Source organism: Drosophila sulfurigaster, chromosome 3 (assembly GCF_023558435.1).
Source record: "Drosophila sulfurigaster albostrigata strain 15112-1811.04 chromosome 3, ASM2355843v2, whole genome shotgun sequence".
In the NCBI taxonomy this organism is placed as follows: domain Eukaryota; kingdom Metazoa; phylum Arthropoda; class Insecta; order Diptera; family Drosophilidae; genus Drosophila; species Drosophila sulfurigaster.
Window position 1 is genome coordinate 46,236,268 of NC_084883.1, and position 24,764 is coordinate 46,261,031.

Sequence of the window (24,764 nt, forward strand, 5' to 3'; positions counted from 1 at the left end):
TTAATTAAATTCAAGAAATGTATTACGAATTTTTAAATATATTTTTTACATTCAGAAACTGTTTGACATGTAATTATTTCAAATAATATTGATAAGAATTCAAAAGAATATTTAAACTAAGAAAAAAAGTCAATTACAAATTCGTTTAATTAACGAAAGTGATTTTTGAATAAGCACACATAGACAATCTTATCCGAATCCTCGAAAGTTCTTAACTTAAAAAAAGTTCTTAACTCTAGATTGGCAATCTTCTTTTCAATATAGATTTCGTTTCTCTGTGAACCCATTAATAAGTATTTTGAATAGAAAATAAATAAATAAGATTCTTTGGTCAACATTTTTATTTTAGAATAAGAAATGTCAGACAATAAAGAACAAAATAGGATCTATAGATCCTTAGTATTTCAATGAACAACAATTAAACAATTCGGTCTCATTCTTTTCACTTTATTTCTTTTGTATCCTTCACACACGTAAAACCGGTAGTAATAGAATATCTGATGGGACGTCTCGCTTTCATAATAGACTCTTTGGTGACAATAACACTTGACTTCTCGATGACCAAGCTAGAGTGGAAATATAACTTCTTTATCTTTTTTAATGTGCCAATTTTCTGTCTTTTTCTTTTTATATGAAAAATTGAATTTTGTCATTTATTAGACAGTTTAACATACATATTTATATCTAATTTAAATTAGTTTAAAAATTAAAATTTATTAAATAATTTAAAATACATAAGTATCTAATTTTTATGCACTGTTCAGTCACAATAAGCTTTGGCAACTTTCTGGGTAATTGAAGTTATTAGTCGGATACGTAAAACTTCCTCAAATAATAATTTTATTTACACTTGTCTGCATTGTTTTTCTTACAGCCTTTAATATTATAATAATGTAAATGAAAATGTATATGAAAAAATAATGTTTAGTGTATATTAGTTTTTATGAATTTGTTTAAACATATCCTTTATTTCCTTATGATTAGCATTGTTTTATAAAAAATTACATCGCAAAAGTTATTACATTAATTGTTTAATTTATTTAAAGTAGTTTTCTTTGAAAATCTGCCAAAAGAAACACATTAGCAATAAACAGTTTTATTGATGCTCGTAAAAATAATAGAGAAACTATTTTCTTTTACGATTTTTCCTATTATTTTTAGAAAACTCTCAAGCTGCAAGCTGCACTTTTCGCATAAGTTTTGTCCATTTACCAAATTGCAACATTAGTCGCCAGAGTTTGACTCGCTTCATTGCTCAACCCCGCCTCAGATGCGCTGTCATCGAACACTTTGTGGCATTGGTCGACAATTTGGCATGCCACACACCCGTGGCACGTGGCACATGATAAATTGCATCCATGTCCTGGGCAACAACAACAACAGCAACAAAAGCAGCAATTCGCCAACTGCTGTTGCAACAATGAGCGAGGGTAACATCGAAAAATGTGGCACGCGACATTAGCAATTTGTGTGCATAATCTTGCAACAGTCTCATGTTTCGGGGTGGCAAGTCCGCCCTTGTGTGTGGCAGAGTGCGTGTGTGTGTGAGTGCCGTGCGGGTTGTTGTGCAGTTTTTTTATGCAATTTTTTTAGGGCCGCCAATCAGAGATTTCTGTGTGCGTTTTTTAAACCCTCCAAAAAAAACAACTGAGCCTGAGCCTATCAGAAGTGGGCAGCAAATTGCACTATATACTATGTATGTATATAAAGTGGGATGTATAACAGTTACATGCACTGTTATACGACAGTAGAACAGCGCATCATCCTGAGCTAAGCCGCAGATACTATTCGAAAAGTCGCGTGTGCGTACAGTTGGAATTTTGTATCTCGAAACGCAGATAAATATTTTTGGGCAACGAAAACTCGTGCTCTCTAAAATTGTGCGTTCTCTCATATAAATGCTCTCTCTCTCTCTCTCTCTGTCGCTCTCTCGCTCATTCATATGCTAAACGCTGCGCTCTCGCTTTAGCATGCGATCGCAACGTAAAGTATCTGTGAGATACACTTACGCTGCTTACGTTTCATGCTCACCACGACACGACTCGACTCAAATGTTTTTCCACACGCACACACACACACACACACACACATGAATATCTCACTCACACACTTATCCATACACTCACACTCACACATTCAAACACTCATTTCGGGCACTCATCATGTGCGTCGCCGTTTGAATATTGTTTTGAAGATACAGCTACATTTTTCGGCCTGTCTGTTTTTGTGTGTGTGCATGTAGCTGTATCTATGTGACCGTGTGTGCGTGCGTGTGTGTGTGCTCGGAAAGTGTGGCCTTCCTAGAAATAGTAAAACGCAACACACAATTCAGTTTGACGAAGTGCGTCGTGCGCAGCGGCAGCGTTTTTCCAACTATTTCAATTTCGATTTCGTCTTTCGATTTCCACTTTTGTGTTTTTTCGTGTGTGTATCTGCAACTGCAACAGCGAGTAGTGAGTGCAACTGTGTGTGTGTGTGTGTGTGTGTTTAGAAGAAAACTATCTGCAGTTCAGTGTAAAATGCAGTCAACGTGAAACGAAGCAAAACAAATTCAATTAAAGCGCAACAATCAATAAAAATTCAAACGAAATATGGAGCATACTCAAGTGGACTTAATCAGCAATTCTTCAGCGCCAGGTAAAAGTTTACATCCTCCTCTTTGGACTTTCCCCTCTCCTAAACGGTATCCAAATAGCGTACCCAAAACAGAAACAGCAAAAACAAGTTTCACTTTTGTTTATGTCGCCAGCCAGCACAGAAAAACAAAAAGTCGACGTAAAAATATCTTATCAAACTCGCCGCTGATTGGCCACAGCGATCGCTGCTCTCATTCTCTGTTTTTTTTTTTGTTTTGCTCTTTTTTATGTACTGCGCAGTTCGTTTTTTCTTGTCCGCATTTTGTGTTTTGCTTTTGCCATTCGACACATTTTTATTGGCAAATTCTCTATATACTTCTTTTTTTTTGGGCTCAACCCTCGATCAACCCTCGAAGCGCGATTTCAAATCGCAAATCGCAAACACTATCACTCCCCCCCTCGTCACGAAGCATCCCCTGCTGCATCCCTCATGGTCAGCAGTTGCATACTGCATTATTATAAACCGCCCTCTCGCCCTTGTCCAGCCAAAAAATATCAGCTTAGCATAGAATTACTTTTACAGCTTGACCAATTTCTGCTTCAACGATTTTTTCCATAATTTTCTTACAATATTTTTACCACTCGTTACAAAACTCGTTTCGTATATTTTTTTGGCGCTTCTTTTCTCAGTTTTATACTTGAACGATTTTCCATCAACAATTAAGCGCTAATCATGTTAATAGACAAGTTTCCCAGCGCACTCAGCCATGCGGTGGTTGAATTTGAGACCCAAAATGCAAACGAAAGATCTTCATCTACATTTACATGCCGATCAACTAATTGAGATACTTTACAACAAGCAGTTGCGGACGAGTTGTCGAAGAAAATACTAATTGAAATTTGTTGGAAGAGAAGCTAAAGAAATGCTTTACACTAAAAATACTAATTAAAGATTCTTAGAATAACATCTTATGGAAAACTGAATTTAAATTTTATTTGAAGAGAAGCTTCACAATTCGTTGCTAAAGGTCTAGAAAATACTAATTGAAAGTGATGAGAATAAAAGCTAAAGAAATACTTTACAACTTGAATATACTAATTAAAACTACTTAGATTGAAAACTAAAGAAAAAATTTTCAAATACTGAAAAGATACTAATTAAAACTGTTTCTAACAAAATATTTTAGAATTTAAGAATACAGGAAAAATGTTAAACAAATATTTTACGATTTACAAATACTGGAAAAATTGGAATTAAATTGTTTTGAGAGAACTCTACAAAAATAGTAAACAATTTGAAAATACTAATCGAAACTCTTTTCAAAGTACTCTACAGAAATACTTCACATTTTGAAAATACTGAAAAAATACTAATTGCAACTACTTCGAATGAACTATAAACATACAGATTAAATTTTGAAAATACTGATTGAAACTATTTTACATAATTAAAATACTGAAAAAATACTATGCTCGCAAAGAAATCTAAATGAAAACTTGAGCTCTGTAACTGAAACCTCAGTTTATCTTCAGAAAGATCAAATGTTGCTTATTGGCTGATCTTATTTGAGAAAAGAAATCCCATTGAAATCTATTTAGAGATTTCATAGACAGCTGACGGAGACAATTGGAAACAGATTTTTCACAAATACTAAATTAGATTTCTAGGTTTGTCTTGACAAATTTAAATAGCTAAAGAGATGCTCCAATTACGGAAGATACAAAAGTGCATTTCGAACATTTTATTAATAGCAGATGTCAGTTCAATACCAACTTCAACTAAATTACTTACTTGAAAGTGCTCGAAGTATTTTCATTATCATTTTCGAATACTTTGAAAAATTTCACTTTCCCAGCCATAAGCAACAAATGCCTCAATAAGAAAAATAAGTTGTGATAAGTTTTCCACCCTCAAGAAGTGCACGTATGTATTTTCAGATAAGAGCTATCAGCTCGATGAGTGAGTGAGTGAGTGGACAGAGTATCTGTGTTGTATCTTTGAGATACTCCTAAGCAAACGACAGCTAAAGATAAGCATGAACTGAAAATGGAACGCACAACTCGCTGTGGAAAAACGAAGTTATGAATGAGCACAACAAATGAATGGGAATGTTTACGTATGCGTGTGTTCGTGTGTGTGTGAGATTATTTGTAGATGAAACTCACGCATGCCATAGATAAAGAAATGAATACCCAAAAATAAAATGTGGAAGAAGCAGCAAAACAACAACAACTCCAATTTCGGATGGTATTCACTTCAATCGCCTTATTCCGCTCCAGCTCTCTCCTCAAGCATTTCTAATAAAAACCTGTTTTGAGATTGTGATAGAGTTTTTTCTATATTTTATTTGTTGCCTTGCGGCAAATGGGACAAGGACACGCTGCCTCTATTTTCGAGTTGTTCAGCTGCTCCCTCATTTGAATAACAAAAACTCATACGAAACTGCAGCCTGTCTGCGCACAGGATATTCTTAATTGAACCCGTACTTCCCTACACTGTCCTGCATACGATTCCCTAAATTCAATCCGTTTCTTGTAATTACAGCGAGTCCTGGCGAAGAATGCGGCTGTGTGCGTCTGGGCAAATGCAAATGGTTCAACGTAGCCAAAGGCTGGGGCTTTCTCACGCCCAACGACGGCGGCCAAGAAGTCTTTGTGCATCAGGTGAACTTACAACACTTCCTCACTTTGCATATCACAATTTAATATATTTTATTCCCTCACTTAACAGAGTGTTATACAAATGGCTGGCTTTCGCTCGCTGGGCGAACAGGAGGAAGTCGAGTTCGAGTGTCAGCGAACTGCGCGCGGTTTGGAGGCGACTCGTGTCTCGGGGAGACAGGGCGAGAATTGCCATGGCAGCACCTACAGGCCACGAATGTAAGTATACTTTACTACCTTAAAATTCTAAGTGGCTAATAATAAATAAATAGATTATAAGTTTATTTATTTCTGTATTTTATTATTTATAATCTTTCGGTAATAAATACATTTGTGTAGCAAAATATTGACAGTCTAAATAACATAAAAGTTAGTGACAAACGTATGTACGTTATATTACATAGGAATAGGTATTGTTAACACTATAAAGACTTTTCTTATAATATTATTGAATAATGTACATCATTCTTACTATCCACATCTTACACACTGCTAGAGTTATAGTTTAAAGATCTAAAGGCTAAACTTCTTTATGTTACACGCAAATTTAAACTGTTTTTCAATTTCTTCCACACCTCTTACCGCTCCCAAAATAAAAGGAAATATGAAAGTAAGGCAATTTTTGTGTGCATAAAATTATATCGTTTGTTCATAGTTATAAAACTCTATTCATAAAAATAACTTTGAAAATATTATATTAATAATATATAATTTTGGTTAAAGACTAAATGGTTAAAATATCTAAACTGACTTTAAAATTATGAGAATATTAACATGAGTTGTACCTTGTTTAGTAGAATTATTAATTAGAATGACGTACAATTGAATTTAAAAATAATAATAAATATAAAATGTCGAGTTCAGTTCTGTGGCGTAAAGTTGCGATGCCGTATTGTTATGTATAAGCGTTACATACATTTTTTTATTAGAAGTTCATAACTATTATATATTTTTATTAGGAACTCATTTAGTTTTATGGAGCGCAGATTTGGTTCTTTTGGTTCATAAAAAATTATAGTATGCTAAGTAAATAAATATTAAAATATTAATCATAAATATACATTTATAATTATTAAATACTTTTTTATAGAGTGAAATGGGTTTTAATAGTTTTGCTTAAGATATTTATAAAAATATTAGAATTATAGCTTAGAATAGAATTGTGTAGTATAATAATATACAACAAAAATGAATATCTCATAATCTAACTTATTCACATCTTATTTTCGCCGCAGCAATCGCAAAACTCGCCGCATGCGGTGCTACAACTGCGGCGAATTCGCCAATCACATTGCCTCGGAGTGCGCGCAAGGACCTCAGCCAAAGCGCTGCCATCGCTGTCGCAGCGAGGACCATTTGCACGCCGACTGCCCGCATCGCAACGCAACTGTGGTGAGTAACGAAGGATACAAAAGACAATGCTGAATAGACAACTAAGCTTTCGGTGTCCTGAACTTTTTTTTACAGACACAAACCGAACGGAGCAGAAGCAAAAGCATCACCAGCATAGAGGAAGCAGTGGAAGCTTTAACTGTGTCCACAATTCCCTAGCCCCAGAAAGAAAAAGCTTCAACTAGCTATCGGGCAATATACGAAGTTCAAAACTTGTACAAAAAACGCATTGAAATCAAAGAGAAACGTACAACAAAACAAAAAAACATAAATAACAAACTACCTCTAAGTGCAGTCATTTTCGTATGCGAAACTTTAGATATTAGATATAGCTCTGGATGCCACAATCACGAAGTACAAAATAATATAGTTGGAAAGGCATCCGAGAGTTGTAGTACTTAGTTCTTTAAGCTCTAGCTCTTAAGTATTTTGTGTACAATGCAAATAAAGAATAAACTAAAGGCCATCTAATGAATAGCAAAAACTTAAGTTCATTCTATTTAATTCTTTGCGCAGAATGGGGAATTTTTGGATTCGATATTTTTTAACAGCAATTGAACTACTTTAGAGTTGAAAAGATTTAAAAACACAGGGTAAAGTATTTTCTGATAGAATATTATCATTACAGCTAATTAATAACTTCTTTAAATAGTAAGTTATTGGATATACTATATACTATCAATATTAAGCAACCTCTTATGGACTTTTTATGGACTTCTATTCGTTTTTATTATCTAAGTTGAGTGATTTATTAAACACAAATTTTAACTACATTAAAAACTTTTTAAGGAAAGTTTGATTTTCTTTATTTATTCTGCTTTAGAATTCTTTATTAAATATTTTCTGGTACCGTTTTTATTTTTACGTTTATTTTGTACTTATAATCTCCTTTTTTGCGAAAATTGAAATATAATTATGTATGCTAAGACTTTCTTGCTTTTCTTAATAAATTAATCAACTCAAAATCTAAAATAGAAATTTTATGCACCCCTTACAAAAATATTTTATCCCTTGGATATCTTTAAACTACATATTTTGACAGAATAATAAAAAATCTCTATTGTTTCTGTGGCTTAAATTCCATATTGATTGTTTTCGTGACATCAACCCCAAGAAAATAGATTCACTTTACATACATACATCCCTAGACAAATTGATCTTCGATAAGCATATTCAATTTTGAGACACATTTCTTCCATTGTTCTCATGCAAAAATCCTTATGGGAAACGCTGCTTATAATACTTCGAGCAATTTTTCTTTAGTGCACCTTTTTCGAAAATCTTTGTGTGAAATATTTTTTGATTATATAGTTTTAATATCAAAATATAATCCTTTAGATTTGAAAATTTATAGAATTCTGTCCGAATTAAACTATTTCTTTTATGGTGTACTCATTTTTTGGTTGGATGTTAAGAAAAACTCGTAAAAAAACAAGAATTCTTATAATTTGCTGAATATGCTTGTATTTTAAACGTGTGTACCATGAAATTATATCAATTTATTTTAATTATGCTTTGCATAAGAAGTCTGTCCAAAATATCAAATTCCTTTATGGTGTATAAAAAATTTTGTTTGCTTCTTTAAAAAACAATTCTTATAATACGCTGAATACAAAAATGAAAAAAAACGTGCTAAAATCAAGAATAAAAACTTGGATCAAGAAGGTTTATTCTTAAATCAAGATTTGCAATCTTCTTTTCAAATTATAATAAAACTTTCTTGAATCAAAATTTTATTCTTATAGTAAAATAAGATGTTTTCAATCTTAGAATGCAAATTTACCACAAATCATGATTTAAAGTCTTGTAAACCTAATAATCTTATTTTAAGATTCTTTTCTTTTAAGATCGAAAGAAACTTAAATAAAGATTTTTTAATCTAGATTTTGTTCTCTCTGTGTGCTTTGGTTTTTAAACTGTATTTCCATAGATGTATATTATTTTTTTATCATATATATAAATTATGTTTAGGATAGCAAATAAATTTTCCCCAAAATATTCTGGATTTTCCACCGTGCAAAGCTTTGCCCTGAGAGCGTTAAATCTTGGCACACAAACGGTAGTAATAAGCACACAGAGAGTTAGGCGGACAAAAACACACATCCCTCCTCTCCCATCTCCCGCAGAGGATAACTGTGATAAGAAAGCTCTGGCCGAGTCACGTGCTGAGCGTGGACACAATAACAAAGCGCGAAGCTTTTTTTGGGGCTGCCAACAACAACGAGCAGCAGCGAAATCACCATGAAAACGCAGAATCATTGTAGCACATGCGAAAGCGCGTCGGGCCCCTTTGGCGTTGTGGTCCTCGTGGTGCCCCACGATGAGGCCCTTGCCACATGGCATGGCATGGAAAGTGAAATAACAGCAGCAGAAGCAGCAGCAGCAGCAGTAGGAGCAACAACAATAAGGATATTGTGCGAGGACACGCACACGAGAGGTGAAAGTTGCGCTCTTTCTCTCACTCAATTCGACTCGACTCGACTCGTCGTGACTCGCCACACGACTCTCTGGGCGAGGGCGAATATCCCTTTCGGCTGTGTGTCCTTTGCCCTCTTACCTCCCATTTTTTTGTTTTTGTTTCAGTCGCGGTTGAAATTGGAATTTTTGTGCTGCTGCTGCTGCTGCTGCTGGCAACAACAATGAGCGCAGCAGCAGCAGCTTTTGCAACATTGTTCGCTTCTCTTTTTGGCGCGTGGCCACGAATACCTTGGCCAGGATGTGGCTGAGCACACATCCAGAAGGATGCAACTGCCTTTGCCGCGAGGACGCAACGCCAAACACACACACACAGCACACAGCAAGCCAAAAAGTCTCGAGAGTCGAGACTCTCGGACTCAGTCTCAGTTTATCTCTGCCAGAGAATTGTTGTGTGTGCAACGCGGCGGATGGATTTAAATAATCCAAACTAAAAAACACAAAAACACAAAAAAAGCAAGCGATAAAGCATCAGCAACTAAAGTTAAAAACAACAACAATAAGAGAAATCAAATAATTTACATCAATAAACAATAATAAATAACTTCGACAACAACAAGAATTTTAACCAAAGTTAACAAAGCGTTTCAGCAACAAAAACAAAAACAAAAGAAAAAGAAAAAAACATTTGTAACACATTTTTTGCATATGAAATTAAAAATAAATATATAAGAAGAAAAACAACAGCAACAATAAGCAAACAAAAAATAATCATTTTTTAAGCATATATTACAAATAAATAAAAGTTAATCAAAATAATCAAACAAAATGCGCAAATTTATTCAAGGTTGCAAAAAATGTTTTTTAAGTTTTTTTATACGACATTTTTCAACATTCTTGCAATAAGCAAATGAAGTAAGTGAACTGTCACAGTATGCGTGTGTGTGTGTCTGTCATTGTGTGTGTGTGTGTGTGTGAGTGTGTCAATGTATGTTTGCGACGCAGCTGGGAAATGGCCCGAAAAATACGCGTAATAAAAAAAAGGAAGGCAGCTAGAAATTCAATTGCAATTCGAAAAGGACAACAACAAAAGCAATCAGCACAACAATCACAGCACAACAACAAACACACACACACATCAGCACACACACACTCACACACCCAAACACTCTCTCACAGTTACGTACAGTTTACATTTACATGTCGGTCGCTGTTAAGGCAGCGCCTGTTATGTAATATCCTGTTTCTGAAGCTGTCGCCTGTCATGTTACAAGCTCCAGCAGGAGGCGAGGCGAGGCGAGCTTCACATGTGTGTTAGTGTGTTGGTGTGTGTGTGTGTGAGGTCGTGTTGCGGGGGCGTGGCATGTACCTCAGTTTACTACTAAAATGATTTATACACTGGCAAACGCTACACGGGCACGGCATTGAGACATTAACACATCGAAGGACGAAGGACGAACGACGACGCAGGACAACGCAGCAACGCAGTGATCCTTTTAAATATTATATATGCCACAAAAATAGAGGCACGACGGGCGTGTCGCATTTAAAACGCACATGCAAATTTAGTGACACTAATTCGATGAGCAATCGCTAATATTACGCATACGCCGCATTGGTTGCGTCGAAGGTCGTTGCGAGATTTTTCGCTGTCGCTCCGTCGCTCAGTCGCTGCCAGCGCCTAATTAATGAAATGTGTGTCATAATGCGACAGACAGTTAGTAGGTCAAGTGGATTGAGGGTTGAGGTTGAGGGCCAAACTCTTTCCTTGGCCCAACCCCGTTCTTCTTCTGCTGCTGCTTGCTGCTTCGTCTTCTTCTTCTCTCCTCTCCCTTCACCTTTTTTTGAGCATTAGAAAAACGAGCAGCGACAACGACAACGACGACGACGATGCGAGTAAAAGTTAAGTAAATAAATAGAAGGGCGTGTGCTGCTGTTTGGCCAACTTCTTCGCTGGCCCCCCAAAATGGGCGCAGCACTCTGGCTTAGAGAGCTCTCGTGGCTTGAGCTTAGCCATTGGATAATAAATGGCAACTGGGATGCACACACACACACACACATACACACACATAGCCCAGCCAAATTGATAGATAATTATTAGTGTCATTCAAGGAGCAGGCCTCACATTCGCTCCTCTCTCAAACACTCGACCTTGCCTCATCGGATTGTCAGTTTGTCAGCTTAGAAGTTATGCTGATGCCTCTTTAAATGTCACACATATATCTTCAGCCTTAAGATGCCTATTTCTTATAGCTGTCATTGAAATGGGGCGAACAAAAAAAATCGACAAATAATTACTTTGCCTAAGTTGCGCTTTTTTTTTTGGGTTTCGTAACTATTTTTCATTCGAATACAAATTGCACTAGATATATCTTTGCTAAAACTATTTAAGTGATGTCAGTAGAGAATTAAATGTGTGAAAGAAAATCAGATAGGTAGATCATAAAATGATTGGGTTGGTAAATAAGTTTTTGGTTCAGAAATAACAATTTAGCAATCAAGTTTTGCAAGTTAAAATTCTGTAGAAAGAATATCTATTAAATAAATTGGATTTTTAATAATGAATATGTAGGATCAAAATACAACAAAAAAAGAGAATTATGTCTGTAAAATATTATTATTTGGGTCAAAATACATATTATTTGGTACATACATATTATTTGATAACTAAAATTAAAATTAATATAAAAGTAGATATGTATTTAAAAAGTTATTTAAATAAAATTCAGCGATCATGTAAAGAATAAATAAAATAAATAACAAGGAATAAAGTAGAAAGTAGGAATAAGAGTAAAAATCAAAAGACATGAAAAGGTTCACAAGTTAATAAAGTATTTTATAAATATTATTATTAATGTTGAACATATGTATTTAAAAAAAAAAATGCATTAAAAGTATATCAAAATGGCTATACCTAAAATATAAAAATATTATATTAGTAGGAATAAATTTGCTAGATATCGAAGAGAAAGGAATAGAAAGAAATATTTTATTTGAAAACTATAAAGAATTAGAAAAGTACACAAAATAGTAAAGCATTTACAAAGTGTTAGTTTAAACGATTAAAATAAATGTTTTGTTAGAAATAAAGCCAATAGAAATAAAAATTATATACATCTTTTTAAAAAATATTTAAAAATGAAGTTGAACGGAATTTAAAATAATAATAATAATAATAATAATATATCCAAGAATTTAAAAAATATTCTTTTAAATGGTTGAAACACATATTTAGCTAGGAATGAAATAGAAGGAAATAGAAAAGTGTATAAATAAATAAAAAGTCTCTTAAAAAAATATATTTTTAAGTGTTTAGTCCACGGCACGCTCAAGTTATAGAACTAAATAACAAAGCAGTTTGGCAAATTGTTCACTTTACAATCTAATTGTTATTATATTCGTATTCCCGTACTATATAACTAAGCAAATCTGTCTAACTGTCTTTGCACCTCACCTTTCACAGTTCACCTAACTTTGTTTTAAATTTAAGAATTTCTTGCAATCACACAAAAATAATAATCACAAATAAATTTAACTAATTTTTGGTATCCTGCACAGGATATTTAATTGATTCTGGCATGTGTTTCAAATGACAGCAAATGGCAAATTTTCAATGTTAAACAATGCAATACTAAAACGGTTAATGTTCCAATAATCTTAACTAAACACAATTTGTACAAAGATTTAATTCAAACATCATGTCTAAGTAAAAACTACAAATTAAACAAGAACAAAAATTAAAAACAAAAACCAAGTGCCAACGACACATCAACTTAAACTAAAACGAAACTTCAACTAATTAATTCTACACACAACTTTTGCACCCAACTAAGGTAAGTTAAGAGCACATTTTTGCTAATCTTATCCATCTAATTGTCATTTGAAATGGTTATCATATTTTGTTAAGTGATTCTAAATGTTGTACATATTTAATCTTCAAGCATTTTAAGCACTTTTTAAATGCAACAAAATGAAATTATAGAAAATGTTGTAAATAGTTACATACAAATTTTAATATAGAGAAGAATAGAAAATAATGAATCATTCATTTAGTTTTCTGGTTATATAGAAAAGATTAAAGTTTTTATTTCGCCTAAGGGAAGCAATATTACGTACGTAGTTCCAGTTTTATCTAGATTTTCTTCCATCAAGAAAATGCTGTCTTATGATTAATATTCTTAGCTCGTGAATTTAAAGGCTATTTTAAATTCAACACTTTATTTTGGTCTTCTTTGACAGTCTTATTTTGGGACTTACAATGTGAACATTTTGCAGACCATTTGCTCTCTTTATATCGCTACTTATCTCCTAAGAATTCTGGGTTTACAATTCAAATTTCAATAACAAGTGAAACTACTTGAATTAAATTCAATAATTAAAAGTAGTAAGAACTAACAGACTTCTCACTTTGATTTCACATTACTTTACTTAGCACTAAAAACTCTTCACAACCAATTGAATAAATTGCCTAACTAGTTGTGAATGAGTAGCCTAATTATTTGAGAATGGCAGCTTCTCCACAGCGAGATTCCAAGCGGGTAAACCACGTGATACATAGACGCAATAGTTGTAAACCTTGGGCTCCACCTTGCCCTGCTGTATCCCTGCGAGAATCGAGCAAAGGCTGCCGACTTGATAGTCCGTGACTTGATCCACAGTCTGTGTGACGCCTTTTAAAGCTGTAAAAGAATTTGAATTGGTTATTGAATTAGTTTAAAAGGGCAGCTGCTACCTTTTATGGTGCCCTGAGAGATCCAAGGTACGCGATCAATCTGTGTCCAGGGCGTCACTTTGCCATTGGCCGGTGCAATCCAGCGACTGAGCAGATTGGTGGCAATGTTGTCCATGTTGCCATCGAGCGCGGGCATCAAAGTGCCCACAACAGTGGGACAAAGTGCGCCATGATAGTAATCGTGAGCACCATAAAGCGGACTATAGAGACCTGAACTCATCACACGCGTCGAATCACAGCCAAAAAGAAAGACGACGCCTTTGATGCGATTGCGATAAATGACGCGACTCGAAACATATTGCAAACTGGAGCCATGACCAGCATAACTAAAAAAGAATAAACAGTAGAAATTCCTTAGCGAGATTCCAAATTGGAAGTGCTTCACTTACACAAAACAGTCCGCTTTGAAAGCCTGATCCGTGAGCAACTGCTCGGTGGGTTTCGTCTCGAACATGTGCTGCCAATGTGGCAGCCAATATTCCAGAAAACTGCGCATTCGTTGCCCCGATTTAACCAAATCCGACTCGGGATTTATGATACTCATCCCGTGTCGCTCGACTCTCACCGTGTAGTAGCCATGTTGCACCTGCGCTTTGTGACATTTGTAGAGGCGCCACAAGCTGTGCAGCGACTTGAAGCGCGTGCACTCCTGCAGCGGCATCAGCTGCTCCCAATGCATGTGATCCAGACGCTGTAAGTACAAGCGTTTAGTTTATAATACACGATAATAGACAATCACATCTTGCCTCATCCACCACGAGTAGCAAAGGAAAACGCTTCTCAGCCAACGGCTGTTCTTGCTGCAGTGTTGACCAGTTACTGCTCCACAGCTTGAGCAGCTGCAGCGCTTGTTGTGCTTCAGTCGTTTTATAATTGGCCAGTTCCAGGCTCAGCGCCTTCTGCTCGTCGTTGTCAAAGCGATTCGCATGTAGAACCGCTTGAGAGAGCAATATACGCTGCTGATTGCTCCAGTTGAGCTTGGCACACAGTTCATCTACGCTGGCCCAAGCCTGTTCCATGTTCTGCTTCAGAGAGGCGCAATGATAGCGTTTTCCCAGAAATAAAAAATTATAGGGGAGCAAAGACGCGCTTCAAATCATTGATGAGTTCCTGCAGAAGGCAAAAATAGTTTAACAAGCATAAAGAGAAAGGGAACACCCGTTAGACGGACCTGCAGATCATCGCTATAGGCATTCAATTCATTCCAGTATTTTGACTTTTGCTGTGACGTCTTAACAGCAGTCGGATCAACTGTTACCACACGCTTAAAGCGTTCCACTAAAGTGCCATAACGCTTGAAGATGTCCACCAATGCAGCATTATCAAAGCGCAGACATATTGGACCGAGTTCAGGGCTGCGACAGTGCTGCAATAAGCTCAGATAGATGTCGCCTTTCGAGCCTGCAATCTCGTAGTATGTGGAGCAGGTGGTGGCTGGATTGAAGCTCTTGCATAGCTGCAACACGCACCATTCCTGCGGCAACTGGCGGCAAACAGACGCAATGCTGGCAAAGCCTGCAACGGGCTCTTGAATCTCCTCGAGAAAATCCAATTTATCCAAAGAGATTTCTTTGGTTTTCGGTTTGCTTTTTTTGTGCTCCAGCTCGTACTTTTGATTATATTTGAGAATGTTTCTGAAGAAAGCATTGCTGCGCAGGAAAAGAAGTTTAATTGAGTTTGCTTGATTGTTTTCCCTCTTTGCAACTCACGATTTGTAGTCTTCTTTTTCTTTGGCGCTGGCGGCAGCAAGAATTTCCTCAACTGTTGGCGAGCAATTTTCCAGCTGCTGCGCCTCGGTTATCAACCGTGCGTCGCTGTTTTGAAACAGTGCACGCACTTGGTAGTAAATCGAGTGCTCCATATTGCCATTGCGATATTCTTCGTCCGCTCGCAGCAAATTATATTCTGTGTATTGAAATTGTGTGAGTCGTAACAAGCGAAGAAATTTTAACTATTTTATTTCTTACCTTTGGCTTCGGGACCTGATTGCGCATTTTGCAGGCCATGCATTTCTTTATCTATGGCTTTTGCAGTGAACATAGCTTTTTATAATTTCACAATTTCAGTTTGTAAATTCGAATAAATGCGCCTCTTGGACACTGCATGCCACAAGTAGCTGTTGCTTTGCGCATTTTCGCTTGGTTCAGTGTTGGTAGCGCGCGCACAGAAATAAAAAACACTGGTCGCTGTTATCGATAGATATCGATAATTGGCGGATATTATGAAATGATGTTTTGCATATTTACAAAACTATGGTTACTAGCATATTTAATAATAATAATAATTATAATAACAATTTAAATGCTCACCTTTGGATGCAAAGCGTAAAATACTTAAAATGCTCATTGCAAGCATTCGTATACGTTATTTACCTTTTTTCTATTAAATGTTGCCAAATGTTGCTGAAGGATACGTCAATGTTAATAACAAAATTACTAGGTGTTTCAAATAACGTATTTTGGCAATATACTAATCAACTCATGCAGTATTTTTAGTATATCTGTTCGGGATGAAAATATACGTGTACGGTCACTCTGCAGCAAAGGTATCAAATAAACAAACGCGCGCGAAATGTGAAAAAGTTTTACGCTAACGAAAGAAATTGCAAAATAATTGAAAAAAATGTGTTGAAAATAAGAGAAAATCGGGTAAATTTATAAAGTTATTTATATGTGCAAGGCAGTGAACAATAAATCGTTGGACTATTGAATTGCTTTCAAAAGCTCATTTCACATCCGTAATTTTCTTGTTGTGCTTGTTGTTGTTGTTGCTCCCGTGTGTTCATTCATAAAAACGCAGCAGCGACAACAGAGAAAAGTTCGCGTTAAAGCTTTGCGCAGCGGCGCAGATGCCCAAAACAGCCCGAAAACTGTGTCAATCTGTGTCTAACACATGTGTATGTGCGTGTGTGTGTGTGGGACATTGTATATTACATTGGCTCCCCGGTGAACCACACCCTCCAGTTGCCCTAAAAAACCTTACGCAACAACAAAAGCGACACACATTGCCAATTATTGCAACAAATTCCGAACAGAGCTTTGACATTTTACAAGAAGGTCCAGCGTTGACTTTTGTTTGATTTTTCTTTTCCCTTTTTGTTTTTTTTTTTTGTGCTCAGGCGCGCCTTTTTGCTGCCGCTGCAACCAAGAGCTGCAGTTTCTAATGACGTTGCTTAAAGAGATAACGAGAGCAGCGGCGTTGGCGTTGACGTTGTCGTCGGCGTTGACTTTGTGCGTGGGGCGTGCGAAGAAGCTATGACGTCAGTTCAGGCTGGCGCATCCTTTTAAAGCTTTGTTGTTGTTCTCACTTTGCGGCCGCTCCCCAGCTGCAGCTGCAGCTTGCACTTTGCCATTGCTTCCGCTCTTCCCTGCCCTAATATTGTTTGTGTCGCATGTTCAAATATGTGTTTATTGAAATATGACTTTTATTATTACTATTTTTGAATTTTTGGCTAAGTGAATGCAGCGTGACAATCGCATTATTATTGATGCTGCATCATACAGCATTCAGAGACGTTTGTCAACTTGACGATGCCTTCGTCAAATATTGAAAGCACGCCTGCGCTCTCTCTCGCTCTCACTCTCTCTCTGTGTGTCGCTGTCGATGGCTCTGCTGCTGCTTCTGTTCCTGCTTTCTCTGTCTGTCGCTTGCACTTGCTTTTGGGCAACTTTGTCGCTGTCGACGGCTCTGCGAGCAGAGAGCAGCGAGCACTCAGCATCCTTTCTACTTATTAATTTTGATGTTGCTTTTCACTTTTACTTTGTGTATGTTAAACGTGCCTCAGTCTCAGTCGTCTTAGTGTTGGTGTTAGTGTTAGTGTGTGTGGGTGTGCGACAGTGTTGGGCAACTTCGCAAAAGTCCCATGACAATCATCTGTTGTTGTTGTTGTCTGGGTCATAAAAAAGCGTTGACTTGTTGTTGTCGCACGTTCAATCTTTGTTTTTTCGGTTTTGACCATTGGCCACCTGCACATTAAGCGAAATCACCCGCCTCCCCTCCCTTCCTCCCACACAATGAAGCACTCTGGCAACCCTCTGCATTATTTATGAGCTACTGCTAATGCAAAAACTTGGCACGTACACACACACACACACATACACATATGTATGTTAAAGTATGTGTGTGTGGCTAACAGGCTACCTGAGAGCGGGTTGAGTTTGGTCGCGTACGCCTAGCAAATTATAACATTAATATTACATTAACGCACACCAGCGCATGCATGCTCACACATACACTCGCACACACACACACACACGCATGCATCGGGGAGACATTAAAGTGAAACAGAATGGCAAAAACTTTCATTTGACGTCCTAAAAGCAACAACAAGAGCACGCGACATGTAAAATAAATGTAACAAAATGCGTACGAACACGAAGCAGTAACAACAAAAGCAACAAAAGCAGGAGCAGCAGCAGCATCCATACACCAAAAACAACACAAGGCAGCGACGTCGTCGTCAACAGCAGCCACCCTAAAAAAAAAAAAAATATGGCACACATTCCAACAGTTGCAGCGATGCTGACGTCGACTGCGACGCGCAGCAGCTGAAGATGCGCTGCGACGTCGACAGCGACGGCTGCTGTGGCTCATTCGTATCGCTCGCTCGCAAAGTCAAAGCGATTTTCGAAGTCGACGGTTGTGTGGCTCGCGCTGCTTGTTTGGGCTCCCGGTGCTGCCTTTTTTCCAGCAAGCAACTGACAAAAAGAAACGCTTTTAACACTTTCACAAATCAATCAAAAAAAAAAAAACAACAGATTAACAAAACTAAAATTACAACATCAACATACCCACATACACACACAAATACACACTCACACCCACACACACACAGACACAGACACACACACGCATACTGAGTGGAGAAGAAAAAAAAGTAAGCGAAAAATCAACAACAAGAATGCGAGCGAAGAGCGATTTTGGGGGAGGCGAAAAAAGTGTAGCATGCTTTTAGGCAGCGCAACGAAAATCGCCTACGCAAATTGAAAACGACAAAAGCGACGAAAGTTTGTGGCGAATTGTGAGCGAAATTGCTTAAAGTGCTGTGCCAAAATCAAGATATTTAAGTAAATTAAGGTGTGGTGATTTATGCAACGTTTTTAGCCAAACACGCACAAGCACAGGGCGGCGACAGACACACACACACACACACACATACAGAATCAGAATCGAAGTGAAGAGCGAGGGGAGAGCAGCAGTCAACGATTGCACATACCTCTAAGCAAAGCACACAAATACACACATACACACAGACACACAGCATACAAAATAAAGGATAACGACGAACAAGCGACGAAAAAGCAAGAAAGAAATCGAAATTAAAATATATGTTGTACTACAACAACAACAACAGCAGAAGCAGCAACAGCAGCCGAGAGAAGAACAGCAACAGCAACAAGACCAAGTACAACAACAACAACAGCGGCGCAGGCAATTTTCGGCTGTCGCTGTAATTCGAAGCTCATCTGCGCTGCCCGCGCGCTCACTCTCTCTCTTTCTCTGCTCTGCTCTCAGCTGCTGCGCTGCTCTGCTCTCGCGTTGCGCTCTCTCGTGTTTGTGTGTGTGTGTGTGCTTCGTTAAGTGAAAACATTTCGTTTCGTCAAGTTTTGTAGGTATTTTGGCAGGCCAGGAGGCTGGCTACACACACAAATATACAGAGCGACGACATGTCCTCGTCATCTGCTGCTGCTCCTGCTGTGAATAAAAATCATCGGCCGCATCATAAATAAACTTCAACATTCCCAAATATTCAAACACTCAATAATCCAGCAGCAACGCGATAAAAAACTGACTAACAAATAACTAAACACAACAAGTTTAAGGACGAGCACAAGGAATTGGCAGTAAACGAAAAACGAAAAAAAATACAGAAGAGAGGCGAACAAGAAAAATCGGTTTGTGTTTTTTTTGTGTGTGTGTTTTATTTGCAAAAAAAAGGCAAAAGGCGTTGCCAAATCAAAAGCTGCAGCAAAAACACACAGTGAAACGAGCACAATTAATCCAAAACAACAATAATAATACATCATACAACTAATAATTATAACAGGCACAAAATTAATTACTATATAGAGAGCAAGCATAAATTAATCATACGCACCGTTAAACACACACACACCGCAAAAAAGTAAAAAACCTAAAAAAAAGCAAACCGCACCAAAAGTGAAATTTTCAAGTGACATTGTGAAAGGCAGCAGAAAGCCAGAAAATAAAGGAAAGGCAAGGCAAGGCTGCATTAATAATACACACAACAATCATATATAGCATATAGGATATAAGGGATATAAAAGGACTCGGTCGGCACTCAAGAGGAGGCAAGCACAAGCACAGTACACTCTGGCTGTTCTATTATTTAACTGCTTTCAACGCACCTTTCAACTTGACGAAGCCTGATTGAAAGTCGCTTTCAACGACAACCACACAGCATCCACACAGACAGAGAGAGAGCGGTAGAGAGAGAGCGGGAGAGAGAGGCAGCAACGACATCAACGTCAATCCGCTCAATATTTATATCTCCGCCGCGCTCAGCATAACGAAACGAAACTCAACTGAACTGAAACTCAACTCGAACTTTCAGACGCAGACGCCACTAGGTCCTGGGTTTTGAGACTCTGTGCTGTGCGCTTCAGTGCGGTTCGCTGTTGGCTTCGACTGGTGCCTGACTGGCCCACAAAAAAAAAAAAAGTACACAAAGGAAAAGAAAAGAAAAACAGATATTCAGCCGCAGCACCAAAATAAATAACATCTGACAGCTGCTGCTACTTCGTCTCCTGCTTTCGCCTCCTACTCGGTCGTCAGCTTCAGCTTCAGCTTCAGCTTCTTCGTCGTCCTGTCAATTCGAGTTGTGTGTGTCGAGTCGAGTCGAGTTGAGGCGAGTCGTGTCGAGTCGAGTTCAGTCGCGAGTCTCGAGTGCACAATTTGCAGCGACCTCTAAGCAATATATTCACAAGATAAACAAACAAACTACAGCTGTAACTACAACTAACTGTAACTGTAACTGTAACTACAATCAACCGAGCAACAACAACAACAAGTCTAACTAACTAGCAATATAACACAACATTAACAAACAAACAAACAAACAAATAATCAACTAACCAAAATGGGTGCCAAGGAAAGTGTCGAGGCAGCTGTTAAAATGAATGCCGATGGCTGGGGCCACGTGGAGGTGTGTATAAAAATGTCAAATTTCTAATTCAATTTAACAATCTAATCGAAAAGGCTGGGCTTTAAAAAGTGTAATGAAGATTAGGTTAAAGCTATGTTTCAGCTTCTAAAAGAAAAAGAATATCCATTTTTTTTCAATTATTTTTGCTTGAGTTGTAGATTAATATTCCCCTCCTAAAATAGACAAATTAACCTTGAAAAAAACTAATTTTAAATCTTTTTCTGGTGATATTGTTCTTAATCTTGTTCTTAATTAATAATCTCGAGACATTTTTAACAAAATTTTCTTAGAAAACTATCATTGAATATTGCGTTCTACTCATTTATTCCTTTCTGTCCTGTGACGAGCTATTGTCTTTCGACCCTTTATACTAAACACTACAATTTATTTAAATGAACATTTAGTGAATGTTCTTTTTATGGGATGGTGTTCTGTGTGCTCTCTATTTTCCAAATAATCTTCTGACATCCTTATCAAAATTTCCTCAAAAAAGCTCTATGATTCTCCTCTACTACAAATTTTAATCCTTAGTCTCCCAGACAAAATAAATATGTGTAGCTATTGCCTTACTCTTTGTGCTTAATATAAATATTAATTTGAATGTTAATATAACAGTTTTTTGTATGAATGTTTGACTTAGATACTCTTCTTATATAGCTGAATATTGCTAAATAGTTCGTGATTCATTTTTATGAATTTCAATGTGAATATAACAGTTTTTTTAACGGATATTTGTCTCAGATACTATAAAGCTGAATTTTGCTAAATAGTCATTGATTCATTTTTGGCACAAAAAAAGTGACTCGTTTTTTCACACTTGGGATATAATTGTTAAAAATGCAACTAATACATCGAAATCATTAGTTTTTAAGTATATCTTTTATATATGAAAATCAGTTTACTTTCTATAAAGAGTTCTTAGGTTGCATATCCAAAGAGATCAAGTTTATGCTTGTACATCGCAATTATTAGTTTTTAGCTATATCTTTTATATATTTGTATGAATATCAGAATAATATTTTATAATGATGATGGGCAAAAAACAGTTCCTAAGTTGCATATCGAAAGAGATCATGTTTAATGCTTGCCAAGCACTTTGATAGTTCCACTTGAGTGTCATCTCTAGCATTGTTTTTCGGTCTTTCAAGTTGTCAATTGGCTGCGGCACAGACAATTCAATCTGTCAATGATGCCACTGTCTGAGATTGTGACCCAAAAATCGCCAAAGCTGTCGCCACCTTCGCTCCTGATTGCATTTTGATGAGCCAGACGAGTCGCAGATTGACAAACATCGAAAGAGAGAGAAATTCAGCTAGAGAATGAGCACTTTTTGATTGATTTTAAAAATAAATTTAAAACAAAAAACGAAAACACGTGCAGACGCAACGATTGTGGCATCCACTTGAATGTGGCAGCATGCGGGGCCCCCACAAATAGTTATCTGCCGATCTCTCTCGGTCTCAGTCTCCGTCTCTCGATCTCTTCAGCATAACGATTTGTGTTGTGTGGGCGAGCAGCAAGCTCTTGAGATTTCGAAGAGACATCGAGAGTGCACAAGAGAGATCGAGAGAGAGGGAACTTTGTCTGAATATGAATGAAAATGTGTTTGGATTTTCCTTTAGCTTTTCTGTTGTCAGTTTTTTAGTTGTTTGCCTGAGTTTGTGGCGTGCATTGTGCGAGTTTGATGTTCTCTGAGAAAAGCGAAAAACCTTTATATAAACACTAACTAAAACAATTCCAAAGGTCGTAAACAGGTGTCTGCTCGGTAAATGCTGTAAACAAAAATAGCTAAAGAACAAAATAAGTTTATATAGTGTATATATATTCGTATAGAATCGCTAACAAAACAAACAAACAAACACAAAAAAAAAGGCAACAGGCTGCAGCCAGGCCGAAAAAAAGCGAAAAAGTTTTAGATATATAATTATATTTATATTTCTCAAAGGTGGAATGAAAATTCATATAAATAAAAGTCGTGCAACATGTGGCGCGAATAAGTTTTGTGTGTGCTCTGTGTGTGTCAAAAGACAAAACGCAGCGAGATCAAATCGAATCAGATCAAATTAGAAATATACTCATATCATAGCAACTTCAAAGCACTTTTTTCCGCTGTTAATCTTCAAGGTGTTGTTGCTGTGTTTATTTTTTTTTCTCTCTTATTTTTCTTTTTTCTAATCGTTATTGTTGACACCTACACGCCAAGCATGCGGCATGTGGCAAGCGGCGAGCGGCGGGGCAAGAAGCTTGCTTTCCGACTGCATTTTGGCCAGCAAATAGCGTTGAACTCGCTTCGTTCGCACCTCGCTCAACGGCGTTAATAAATAACCGGCGTGGGTTGATTCAAATGTTTTAATCACACATCACAAACGGTGTGTGTGTGTGGTACAACTTAAGTCAACTCTTACCTCATAGCCAAAAGATTTGCTTCAAGTTCAAAATATGCATTTTGATTTATGCAAGAGTTTGAAATATTTCAATGAAATTCACATTTTTCATGCATTGTTTTGAATTCGTTTCGAAGTCTTTTCAGTGAGGGATGAAATAAATACGAATATTTTTGTGATATATTGTTTGAATTTGATCCATTATTATGATTATCTATTTTTTAAACAGCGTAGGTTCTATGCAAAATTAATTTAGTAGCATTGTTTGAAAAGTTTTAGTTTCTTTCCAATCCGACTTCCGCTCCGCAAATCAAAAAACATCAAATGAATGCAGTATTGTATCAATGTACCAAATATATAGTACGGTATATTTTTAATGTTGTTATGGTATATTATGTTGGTATATTTAAAGAATAATACCGCAATGGTTTGCTTGAGTTATTTACTCTTATTCAAGTTTAAGCAGCCAATAAATGGATTCTCTTTTGAGGCTAGATTGAGAAACCATTCTTAAGAATGATCTTGCAAAAATACCTTCTATATTTAGTTGGAAATTTAACTTAAAACTGGCTTTTATTGTAAGCTTTGATCATTTTATTTACAGAGTACTGATTTTACTTATATTTGGAGTAGATTATTTTCTGTATAGATTTGCATTCAGTGGCTTTTGACTATATAGCAAAATCTGTCAAAGTATGAATACAAACGGAGATAAAGATTTTTACTTATATTTCGAGAAGATGACTTGTTGGCTAGATTCTCATTCAGTGCCCTTTGATTAGACAGAAAATCTGTCAAAGAATGAATTTAAATACTTGTTTTTTAATTAATATATAAAAATGAAACTAATTTTTATGTCCAAGCTTTGTTTCATGAGCTGTTTAAATTATGATAAGGATTTTTACTTGTAGACTTGATTTGTTAAATAGATTCTCATTGAGTTGCATTTGATCAGCCAGAAAGAAAGAATGAATTGAAATGCATTTTTTGAGCTAATATAAAAAAAGAAACTAATTGGTATGTCCAAGTTTCTAAGTTGTCTAAGTTTTCTGCTTTAAAAGAAACATAAGCTGTTTTATTTAAGATGTAATAATTAAATTCAAGTTTAGCAAAAGATCTTCAGACTTAATGCCAATATTGTGCAGTTGCTTTATATTCATTAAACTGGTTTTATTTTTGCAAATTCCCATATAAGAAAAGTGTTAAATGTTGTCTCACCTATTTACTTATTAATTATGTCTACTTTCTTTGCTCTCTTTCTGCGTGTTTAGCAGCGAGGAAGTCGCTACCACGGCCATCGGCATAATCAACGCTCGCAGTCGCTAAATCGCGGCCAAGCGCTCTCGCAGGCGGACGTGAGCGGCATGTGGTGACATCGGGGTGCCTCTGGTAAAGGTAAGTAATGAAGTTAATAACTTATAGATATTATTCTAATACAT

The 24,764-nt window shown here is 36.6% G+C and overlaps 3 protein-coding genes across 3 annotated transcripts; 2 read left to right on the forward strand and 1 right to left on the reverse strand.

Moving 5' to 3' along the window:
• Positions 1 to 2,323: 2,323 nt before the first annotated feature.
• On the forward strand, positions 2,324 to 7,093 carry LOC133844451 (protein lin-28 homolog). The gene is made up of 5 exons (XM_062278450.1): positions 2,324 to 2,637; positions 5,122 to 5,240; positions 5,308 to 5,456; positions 6,473 to 6,629; positions 6,705 to 7,093. The coding sequence occupies exons 1-5, from the start codon at positions 2,592 to 2,594 to the stop codon at positions 6,786 to 6,788; spliced, it is 555 nt and encodes a 184-aa protein (XP_062134434.1). The 5' UTR covers positions 2,324 to 2,591; the 3' UTR covers positions 6,789 to 7,093.
• Positions 7,094 to 13,245: 6,152 nt separating this feature from the next.
• Positions 13,246 to 15,967, reverse strand: LOC133842958 (uncharacterized). Its single transcript, XM_062276273.1, is given in 8 exon segments — positions 13,246 to 13,723; positions 13,777 to 14,102; positions 14,166 to 14,467; positions 14,523 to 14,852; positions 14,854 to 14,886; positions 14,948 to 15,425; positions 15,486 to 15,681; positions 15,744 to 15,967. Coding segments are annotated over 8 exon segments (1,926 nt in total). The 5' UTR covers positions 15,817 to 15,967; the 3' UTR covers positions 13,246 to 13,535.
• A 4,841-nt stretch (positions 15,968 to 20,808) lies between these two features.
• Positions 20,809 to 24,713, forward strand: LOC133840626 (uncharacterized). The gene is made up of 2 exons (XM_062272561.1): positions 20,809 to 20,941; positions 24,600 to 24,713. The coding sequence occupies exons 1-2, from the start codon at positions 20,876 to 20,878 to the stop codon at positions 24,696 to 24,698; spliced, it is 165 nt and encodes a 54-aa protein (XP_062128545.1). The 5' UTR covers positions 20,809 to 20,875; the 3' UTR covers positions 24,699 to 24,713.
• Positions 24,714 to 24,764: the final 51 nt, after the last annotated feature.